The 11,591-nt window shown below is 41.9% G+C and overlaps 1 protein-coding gene across 2 annotated transcripts in view; it reads right to left on the bottom strand.

Moving 5' to 3' along the window:
* The window catches only part of si:dkey-86e18.1 (uncharacterized protein LOC557342 homolog), a 13,208-nt gene extending 9,060 nt beyond the window's left edge, over nucleotides 1-4,148 (bottom strand). The window contains exons 1-2 of one of the 2 annotated variants that reach the window (XM_056277707.1): nucleotides 3,611-4,148; nucleotides 3,428-3,468 (exon numbers count right to left, since the gene is read on the bottom strand). In XM_056277707.1, coding sequence (XP_056133682.1) covers nucleotides 3,428-3,468; nucleotides 3,611-3,659 — 90 coding nt within the window. In that variant the 5' untranslated portion in view covers nucleotides 3,660-4,148. Of the gene's footprint in view, nucleotides 1-3,427; nucleotides 3,469-3,607 lie in introns of both variants that reach the window. The other variant, XM_056277706.1, reaches the window with a different exon arrangement.
* Between the last annotated feature and the right edge of the window lie 7,443 nt (nucleotides 4,149-11,591).

Consider the following 11,591-nt stretch of genomic DNA (forward strand, 5'->3'; position numbering starts at 1 on the left):
CAAGGTACTGGAAACATTCCTCAGAGAGTTTGGTCCATATTGACATGATAGCATCACACAGTTGCTGCAGATTTGTCGGCTGCACATCCATGATGCGAATCTCCCGGTCCACCACATCCCAAAGGTGCTCTATTGGATTGAGATCTGGTGACTGTGGAGGCCATTTGAGTACAGTGAACTCATTGTCATGTTCAAGAAACCAGTCTGAGATAATTCGAGCTTTATGACATGGCACGTTATCCTGCTGGAAGTAGCCATCAGAAGATGGGAACACTGTGGTCATAAAGGGATGGACATGGTCAGCAACAATACTCAGGTAGGCTGTGGCGTTGACACGATGCTCAATTGGTACTAAGGGGCCCAAAGTGTGCCAAGAAAATATCCCCCACACCATTACACCACCACCAGCAGCCTGAACCATTGATACAAGGCAGGATGGATCCATGCTTTCATGTTGTTGACGCCAAATTCTGACCCTACCATCCGAATGTCGCAGCAGAAATCGAGACTCATCAGACCAGGCAACGTTTTTCCAATCTTCTATTGTCCAATTTTGGTGAGCCTGTGCGAATTGTAGCCTCAGTTTCCTGTTCTTAGCTGACAGGAGTGGCACCCGGTGTGGTCTTCTGCTGCTGTAGCCCATCTGCCTCAAGGTTCGACGTGGTGTGCGTTCAGAGATGCTCTTCTGCATACCTCGGTTGTAATGAGTGGTTATTTGAGTTACTGTTGCCTTTCTATCAGCTCGAACCAGTCTGGCCATTCTCCTCTGACTCTGGCATCAACAAGGCATTTTCGCCCACAGAACTGCCACTCACTGGATATTTTCTCTTTTTCGGACCATTCTCTGTAAACCCTAGAGATGGTTGTGCATGAAAATCCCAGTAGATCAGCAGTTTCTGAAATACTCAGACCAGCCCGTCTGGCACCAACAACCATGCCACGTTCAAAGTCACTTAAATCACCTTTCTTCCCCATTCTGATGCTCGGTTTGAACTGCAGCAGATCGTCTTGACCATGTCTACATGCCTAAATGCATTGAGTTGCTGCCATGTGATTGGCTGATTAGAAATTTGTGTTAACGAGCAGTTGGACATGTGTGCCTAATAAAGTGGCCGGTGAGTGTATATATATATATATATATATATATATATATATATATATACATACACACACACACACACATTTACTTTTGAAAATGTGACAAGAGGGGGGTGAAACTGAAGAGCAAAAATAAAGTAACATCCTGCTGCTGACAAGCTCAGAATCAGGATCAACTTGTCTATGACTCATCAGTGGTACAGCCTAGAACACACCCACAGTTGGGCCAAGTGTTCATCAAGACTTTTGAACGGATTTTATCAAAGTGAAATACAATACCATTATGACACTTAGATTCTTAACTTATAAATGCATAATTTGTGATGGACAAAATATGAATTCAGCTGCCATAACCACATTGTTTATATCTTGATGCATGCTCATTAATCCAGGTAAGGAAATCACAGAGGGTTGAATCAGTTCATCTGGACACAACGTTTGTTGGGAGAAACGTTTCATCACTCATCTAAGTGACCTCTTCAGTCTCAATTGACTGCAGGTATCCCCACCCTTATAAACAATACAGTGGCTTAATGACTAAACCAACGATCGGTTTCATATGCAAATTGGACACATTGCTCGTGAATTTTCATGTATGTAATGCACATCTGCTGACAGTATTAAAATGAAGAAATAGGAATTTGACATTCCATTTTTAAAGCCATGTCCTCTATTAACGTTACCAAGATTTAAAAATTCATTTAAAATTTTTACATTCAAATTCAATTGTAATCAATTTACTCATTTAACTATCAACATCCATCCATTATCCAAACCGCTTATCCTGCACAGGGTCGTGGGGATGCTGGAGCCTATCCTAGCAGTCAATGGGCAGCAGGCGAGGAGACACCCTGGACAGGCTGCCAGGCCATCACAGGGCTGACACACATATTCACGCCTAGGGACAATTTAGTACAGCTGATTCACCTGACCTACATGTCTTTGGACTGTGGGAGGAAACCGGAGCACCCGGAGGAAACCCACGCAGACACGGGGAGAACATGCAAACTCCACACAGAGGACAACCTGGGACGACCCCCAAGGTTGCACTACCCCAAGGCTCGAACCCAGGATCTTCTTGCCGTGAGGCAACAGCGCTAACCACTGTGCCACTAACTGTCAATATTTAAGTATAAAATTCAAATGCAATACTACGGCATTTGAAGGTCCATGCTTGCCCCCACCCAGTGCTTGACAATATGTAGATAAAATGTGAAACTAGTTAAAACGTGCCTGTAGTGACCTACTTGCAAGTTTGCAGGTTACATATTCACCATGTGGACCAGAGACGGCCCCTTTAAGACAGTGGGTTCAGGGGTTAGCGGGGGGGATTGTGGGTAGACACAAGGCTGAGGTTTTGATATTGTGAACTGTTGACTTGAAGTTATAGTTGGAGGAAATACATGACCCCACGGCTGTGTGGTCAAAAGGAGAAGCGGCCTCGTCTCCTTTCTTACATCCTCCACATTGGATCACGTCGGGGACACCAATGTGGAGGATGTAAGAAAGGAGATGAGACCGCCTCTCCTTTTGACCACATGCCACTCTTTTCAACTGCATTTTCATGCACACCCTCATCACACCATCTTCTCTGACTTAATTCAAATGAAAGTGCAATTCCAAAGTAGTCTCACTAAACCAACTTCTATTTGTGCACAACAGTGGTTCTCACTCTGGTCCTCACATACCACCAGTACAGCAATTTTTCAATTCAATCTGTTTGTTAATTACATTCACCTGTACTTTTCAAACCACCCTGCCTGGATGCACGAATACCTAACACAACAGGTGACTGTAATTAAGTACCTGACAGAAAGGAAGACAGACAGTACTGGTGGTATTTGAGGGCCCAATAGAGAACTACCAGTCTACAGCTCCATCAGTCATTCTCCGAAGGCGGGGTAATCGTTCATTGAGACTGACAGCCCAAACTCCGACATCTGAACTCTTTAGTTCATCTTCGATGCGTCATAGTAAATCCAGACACAAGGAATCCTCCCTTTCCTTGCCTGTTACCAGCTGAAGTCAGCAACTGACTTTTCCATGTTGCCTGACAAATAGCTATTTCATCAGAAATGTATTAATGTTGTCAGCAAATGTGCATCATAAACATGAAAATAAAAATGCAATTTGGAATAACTGAAATTGAATTAATAGTGTGTCAGAAATAATGCATATATAAATACGAAATTAAAATGCCATATAAGAGCATTTTCATTTGGATACAGTCCATTATAAGGTCCCAGTTTTCTGATTACATGAGCTGCCAACCATGTAAGTGAAAAAAACTGGCGTGTGAATGACATTGTAATAACAACATTTTAATTACCAGTTTGGGTCTGCGTTCATGTACGTCTTTGAGTCGTCCTTCTGCAACAGAAGATATAAAAGCAACATAAGCTAAGTAACTTTGCAATGTGCAATAGTTGATGCTGTGTATTTGATTCGGGATATCAAGTTGTACACTAAGTGGATGAGTACAAGAATACAACAAAGCCCAATCTATTACTACTTTCGGCTGCTCCTGTTAGGGGTCGCCACAGCGGATCATCCGTTTCCATCTCTTCCTTTCCTCTGCATGCTCCTCTGTCACACCAGCCACCTGCATGTCCTCTCTCACCACAGCCATAAACCTCCTCTTTTCCTCTTCCCTGGCAGCTCCATAATCAGCATCCTTCTCCCAATACACCCAGCATCTCTCTGCGCACATATCCAAACCATCTCCATCTTGCCTCTCTTGCTTTGTCTCCAAACCATCCAACCTGAGCTGTCCCTCTAATATAATCGTTCCTAATCCTGTCCTCCTTAGTGACTCCCAACAAAAATCTTAGCATCTTCAACTCTGCCACCTCCAGCTTGGCCTCCTGTCTTTTCATCAGTGCCACTGTCTTCAAACCATATAACATAGCTGGTCTCACAACCATCTTATAAACCTACCCTTTCACCCTTGCTGGTACCCTTCTGTCGCAAATTGTTCCTGATACTCTTCTCCACCCACTCCACCCTGCCTGCATGCTCTTCTTCACCTCTCTGCTGCACTCCCCTTTACTTTGAACAGTTGACCCCAAGTATTTAAACTCATACACCTTCGTCACCTCTAATCATTGCATCCTCACCATTCTGCTGTCCTCCCTCTCCTTCACGTATATGTATTCCATCTTGCTCCTACTGACTTTCATTCCTCTTCTCTCCAGTGCATACCTCCACCTCTCTAGGCTCTCCTCAACCTGCACCCTACTCTCGCTACAGATCACAACGTCATCCGTGAACATCATAGTCCATGGAGACACCTGCCTGATTTGTCCGTCAACGTGTCCATCACCACTGCAAACAAGAAAGGGCTCAGAGCCGATCCTGGATGTAATCCCACCTCCACCTTGAACCCATCCATCATTCCAGCTGCACACCTCACCACTGTCACACTGCCCTCATACATATCCTGCACCACTCTGACATATACTCCTCTGCCATTCCCGACTTCCTCATACAATACCATACCGCCACTCTCGGCACCCTGTCATATGCTGTCTCTAAACCCAGACAGAATGTAACTCCTTCTGGCCTTCTCTATACTTCTCAATCAACATTCTCAAAGCAAACATCGCATGTGGTGCTCTTTTGTAGCATGAAACCATACTGCTGCTCACTAATCATCACCTCTTCTCTTAACCTAGCTTCTATTACTCTTTCCCATATCTTCTTGCTGTGGCTGATCAACTTTATACCTCTGTAGTTACTACAGTCCTGCACATCACCCTTTTTCTTGAAAATCGGTACCAGTATGCTTCTTCTCCACTCCTCAGGCATCCTCTCACTTTCCAAGATTGTGTTAAACAATCTAAACTTAGCACAAAAGTAAGGAAATTTGTGTTTGGTAGATTATTTCTTTGTTGTAACAATGCTTCTTGGCAGTAAATCTTATATCAGGCAGCTGATTGTCAGCACCTGGGGTACCAGAAGCTCAGAACAAGAGCCAAAAGCAACAGCAAAATAAGCTGTTTGGCATTGGCAGAGAAGATTTGGCAAATTTTTCATGGGCGCAACCCACACACTCAGCTCTGCTGCTCATCCCACAAATGCATGGTCCTTACAAATGTGGCACCATTTAAAAGGGAAATAAACAGGCTTCCCAACAGTATAAGAATTATTGCCAAGAAGCATTGTTACAACAAATAAATAAACTATCAAACACAAATGTCCTTACTTTTTGTGCTAAGTATACTGCCATCTCCCCTAAACATTTCCATGCCTCCACAGCTATGCAACAAAGCCCAATAGGTCACGGAAATAAACAATAGTAGTGGCAAGGCTGCAGTGTGTAACATCATAGACTTTGAATCTTCAGATAAAAAAACAAAAAACAAATATCTTAAATAACTTGACAAACAAGCTAAAGCTAGCTAAGGTTAGCCTGCTCCCTGAACGATATCAAGGTGACTAGTTAGCATTAAGAAGCTAGCATCTGTTCGCTGTAATTCTACTTTGAACGTAGGCGTCATAACGTCTTGATTCTATATACCCTCTCTCTCTTTCTGGAGCCACAATCTATTTAGCCTCCCTTGCTGTTTTTCCTCGTTTCTTGCCATTTGAAAAACGAAAAGCGAAACTCTCAAACGGAAAGACGGCCATACGTCACACGTACTAGGAGGGCGTCATGTGACACACACGGCCTGTGACGTCATTTTGCAGCGTCCGTGTTGTCGGTGCGGTGCACCTAACTGTGTAAGGAGAAGGAACAACAAAAATACGACGATACAATTTTCCTACCAGGCTACTCAGCCGTGCATGATGGGCTTCTTTATTTAGTTCTGGAGAAACGAAGTTTAACAATTGGAAATACGTGTGAAAGGATTTTGCACGCCGTTCCTGTCTATGGAAACTCGTATAAGGATATTGGGGTCTGCCCTTCGCTGAAAACTAGCAAGCTGATGGCGCCACCCTGTGGCTAGTCTCGCATACTCAGGTTTAGCTCCACGCTTCGTTTTAGCAGGGTAGCCCTGTGTCAGCCCATGTGCCAGACTAATTTGAAGAAGGCAAGGCGACCACTGATTAGCGTCCTTCTAATTTCAGCTTTGCTTTTCTTTTACTCTCCTTCATCAACACAAACAAGTTATTCTAAGGGGACAACAACTTTGAGGGAGAAAGAGAAAGCGGAGAGCATTTGACTGGTTTTGCAATCATACTGGGTGCAAATGGGAATGGGAAGTCTGGTGGTGCAGAATAAGACTAGTAAAAATCCCGGGTGTCCTCTTTGACTCTGAGTAGGATTTTAAATCACATGTCAACAGTGTTACAAAGGGTGCCTTTTTCCCACCTAAAAAATATTGCTAAAATTAGACCCTACCTCTCCCTGGAAGACGCCAAAAAGGTGACGCATGCTTTTATCTCTTCGCGTCTAGACTATTGCAATGCACTTCTTACTGGTTTACCCCCAAAAAGTATCGATAGGCTGCAACTAGTACAGAACGCAGCAGCAAGGGTCGTAGCAAAAACCAGGATGAGAGATCACATTACTCCAGTTTTAACACCTTTGCACTGGCTTCCTGCAGCACTGAGGATTGATTTTAAAATGATTTTACTTGTGTTTAAAGCTCTACATGGTTTAGCACCCTCATACCTATCTGACTGCTTATCTGATGATGTTCCGAGCTACTCTCTCAGATCCTCCGGTGCTGGCCTGCTAAGTGTCCCTAGAATGAACTACAAAAAGTATGGCGAAGCAGCATTTTGTTTTTATGCACCGATAGTTTGGAATAGACTCCCCCAACAAATAAGAGAAGCAACGTCCATAGATAGCTTTAAGGATCAGCTCAAGACCCATTTTTATGCTCTTGCTATTAATTAATTACACTTTATATTTCTTTTTATTCTTACTTTTTATCTTGTACTGTGGTTTTATTTCTGGCCTTGTTTTATGTTGGGGTTTTTTTTTTTTGCCTAGGTCTGTGTTTTATTATTTCCAACTTATTTTATCTGTATTGTTGTTGAGTTTTATCATTTCCCCTGTTTTTAATGTAAAGCACTTTGAGCTGCATTTTATGTATGAAAGGTGCTATACAAATAAAGTTTATTATTATTATTATGGCCCCATGATGGCCTGGCGGCCTGTCCAGGGTGTCTCCCCGCCTGCCGCCCAATGACTGCTGGGATGGGCTCCATCATCCTCGCGACCCTGAGAGCAGGATAAGTGGTTTGGATAATGGATAATGGATTATTATTATTATGATTATACTCTGAATCACAGGTCAATGTTGGATTTATATCCATCCATCCATCCATTATCCAAACCCCTTATATACAATGTGTATTTTTCTTAAGAATGCAATTTTTAATTTCTTTTCAACAATCACAGTGAAGGATATTTTAATACAGGTTTAAGTAGTTGTGACACATAAAGCTTGTGATCACAGTGAGGCCATCCTCCAGAACCGCAAAGACTTGGAAGAGGATACACCTGTGCATCACCTGCAGAAGAACACTTCAGGGGATGTTTTAAGCAGCTTTTTCTATCTTCTTTTACTACGGGTATTTAATATTACTTGCGAAGAACAATCTGTATATCAAATCATCACCCTCACAGCCTATGAGCATTTCACTTTCAGTAACAGTATTCTATTTAATGCTCGGCGGGAGTTTCAAATAGATTTAAAGTTCGAGAGTGACTGGGTAGATGTCAGTTAAGATAGTAGTTTCACTCAAGTTTTATCTCGGATTTCAGTTACTGTTGTGCATTCTCCTTGAGTTGGGTCTCTCCCTCTTCTACTTAGTGAGAAACGTCTTTCTCCTGAGAAAGTTCACAATGTTTTCATGGCCCGGCCATGTCGCCACTGTCTGCCAACTGTAGTGGAGTCTTCCCCACATTACTAGTAGCCTGTAGATTTGTCTTCACCTGTCACACCTGGCCACAGTTTGATTGGTCATCTGATCCAGTTCGTCCTCATGCCTCTCAAGAAAAAAGCCAATAAACTGTCTCCTTGTACCTTGAGTACTTTCATTTATACTCCCCACAGGGCAGCACGGTGGCGCAGTGTTCAGCGCGGTCACCTCACAGCAAGAAGGTCCTGGGCTCGAACCCCAGGGTTGTCCAACCATGGGGGTCATCCCAGGTCATCTTCTGTGTGGAGTTTGCATGTTCTCCCCGTGTCTGCGTGGGTTTCCTCCGGGTTCAGATCAAGCCCAACATGGTCCTCCATTTGTGAGGCTGTGTGGCTAATTAACATTTCTACTTGACCATAGATACTTTAAATCATGTGGGACAATAAAAGTATAATTACTGCTAAGGTTGTTTGGTATTGAAATACATACAATAGGTTTAGGATTATCACAGGCAGTTGCAAACAGTGACACTGTGGACTTTGGGCTTTGGCGTCTGTTTCCAAAAACATAGCTGTTTTTTTTGTTGTTGTTTTTTCTATTTTCAAGTGTGCATAAATATGTGTGAAGTTCAAATACCATCACCCAGGCCTTTTGTTACTGTTCAGTGTCGCTATTACTCAACGAACAAATTAATGCACGGACTTACAGGTGTTCAAACAATCTGTATAGTAGTTTATTTCTGTAATTACATGTACAGTTAAGGTCAAAATTATTAGCCCCCTTTATGAAATCAAACAAAACCCTTAACTTTTCCATGGAAATTACTATAACCAAAAGTGTTTATAGTTTAATTGCTTCCAAAAGAACAAAGACTAAATCTCCATTAAGCTTGATTAAGATATTTTACTGATATGCTGAATTGAAACAAGAAAAAACAACAATGACAAGGCCAAATTATTAGCCCTCTGACAATTAATAGTCAATAGTGTAACCTTTCTGACTCACAGCTGACAACAACCTCTTATGGTAGTTCCTAACTAGGTTGGCACATGTCTCTTGAGGGATCTTAGCCCATTCTTCCATGGCAAATTGTTCCGGGTCATCCAAATTGCGTGGTTTTCGAGCATGGACATTAACCTTGGAAATGGCAGTATAGCCTTCCCCCTTAAGATGAGCATCCACTATCTTCTTTCTGAGGTCCAGACTAATTTCTTTACTCTTTGGCATGATGAAATTACTTCTTACCAATAATTTAAGAGTAGTCCCTCTCAATCCAATGTTCAAGTGCCACTAGCCCTGTTCATTAGAGTCCCTAAGTAAAGTTCAATGCTGATTGATTGCTCAGGTGTGGTTTGAAAGCACAAAAAAAAAAAATCACATGGGGGCAAATAATTGTGACCGCTTCAGTTTTCACTACATTTGATATAAAGCAAACCAGAAGATTTATTTTACATTCCAAAATGTACCAAATACGGGCCTTATCGTTGGTGGATTTTTTTTAACTATGTAAAGTTTTATGAATGATTCAAACATTGGGCAGAATTTTAGGGAAATGTTCCATAGTTCCTTGGGGGCTAATAATTTTGACCTTAACTGTATGTTTCGTGATGTGAAAGGAATGGTTCCTTTTAAATATTAGAATATAATGCCCAAAAAAATTACATTACTTTAACAATCTTATCACATCAACTAATGTATTGTTCCAATACGGTCAAGGAAAGCACACACTAACGTGCAAAAATTATATGAAATTCACTCTCTTAGAGGCTGAGACGTCAGTCTATATACACTCATTCCGGTCTCAGTCCCTTCATAATTTACATTGATTGACTGTTCATTTGATCGTCAAAAGGTTTTCTGAAAAACACTCATCGAGTTGTCTTTACGAAACACGGCATTAAATGCTATTATTCAATTACAATATCGTCACTTAACTCAAGCTCACCGAGGCGATCCGCTTCCCGTAAACCACGCCTCCTCACCTCAGAGTGACGTGGGTCTTACGACCGCACCCTCCTTATATGGTCAGGAAGGGTACCGTTTTCCGGAATGAGGTCGTACGCTCCCAAATTTGCTCCAATCAGCGCAGATTAAACGAGGTTGATTATAGTAAAGCTCGTGAAGGAAAAAAACAAAACAACAACACCAACAACAAGAGTTTCCATGGCACAAATCGCCTCAGAAAGTTGTACAGAAACTGAAACGAGGAGTTGCAGAATAATCCGATCACCTCCACATTTTATAAGGGATTTTATCCAGTCCCTACTGACTTGAAACGTTACCCATTCTTTGCCTAATTAACGTAAAGTTTACTCTCGGCTGATACAACAAGGTTATAATTATGATACCGCGATAAGAATATATTTCAAAATGCAAAATTTCCATCGTATAAATTGACTGCAAAATTAAACATCACGTGGGACCCCGAATTTAAAGCACTGGCATTTTCTCCGTTATCTTGTGTTGTTGTTCTTTGCAGTGAATTTCACAGTATGTCTTGTTTTCAATTTCGTATTTTTTACCTAAATCTATCCCCTAGCCAGGTGATCAGAATTGTCTTGTCTGGGTCGAATAAAATAATGAAGTGAAACAAAAAAAACTGAAATAAAATAATTCATATGAGCATGTCCAAAATATACTGTCAAGCTTTGTATTTATCCACTTGTTCTCAAAAAAATACCCATGATGTTGTTATCTATTAGCGCTCATAATTATGGAGCAACCTACTCTTATGTCAGACTGATGCATCAATTAATGACTGGTCTTCGTTAATTTATCTAAACATAACAAATGATGGGCCTCGGTAGACAATATGACTATTGTGGAATCATAAAGCGTTTGCATTACAAAATATTTCCATTGAGGCGTGCTAAAATGAAACGCCCTAAACAATGTCTCCCTCTTGTGGTCAGTAGTGGCTATGCAGGACCCTCAAGGCCCCCCGTGAGTGAGTCTAAAGGAAACTACCTTGCTCATACTCACTGTTTAGTATTTCATTATTATATGAAGGGCTTTTGTAACTTGGATTGTTTTCTGGGTTTTGTGGAGGATTTAATAAAGTGTCCTTCCCTTCAGTATGGCCAGTCTCACCGCAAATGTGTGTGTTATGCTGCCAGAGAGGCATGGGCCTTATAACCAACGCTTATTCAAACTTAGCCAATAAAAACTCAGTTACTCTCACATCTAACCATCCGTGTGAATTACGATTAGTTGGCAGTGTGATATCATTTGTTTGAAACTTAGTCGATCGTTATTGGACAAAACGTCTTTATGCATGCTCAATTGGACAAATGGTTCTCTTTATTCAAACAGCATTGCTGGATCTGGGTGCTGGACTTGTCTTTATTTTGCAACAGGAGCTTTTTTTTTTTTACTATGCAATTTGTATGGGAATACCTGCTTTGACTTTATCAGGGTGAACGGTGCTTGGAAGCCCAGAGGCATTGGGCAACCTTCTCAGGTTCCCCAGCATCGGCCTCCATCAGTGAGTGAGCCGGGTCTGTCAGTCTGAGCCCCTCTGGATCAATACAGGCACTAATGGAATTTACCTTGAGGTACTGAGAGCCTGCAGCTTCTGCAGCATGTTGCAACACGTCGCAAAGTGTGAGCTCCTAGAAACACACACCCACTTTTCTTTTACCGTCTCACACTCACAAAACAGACACAGTTGCTTTATT

Source organism: Lampris incognitus, chromosome 3 (assembly GCF_029633865.1).
Source record: "Lampris incognitus isolate fLamInc1 chromosome 3, fLamInc1.hap2, whole genome shotgun sequence".
In the NCBI taxonomy this organism is placed as follows: Eukaryota; Metazoa; Chordata; class Actinopteri; order Lampriformes; family Lampridae; genus Lampris; species Lampris incognitus.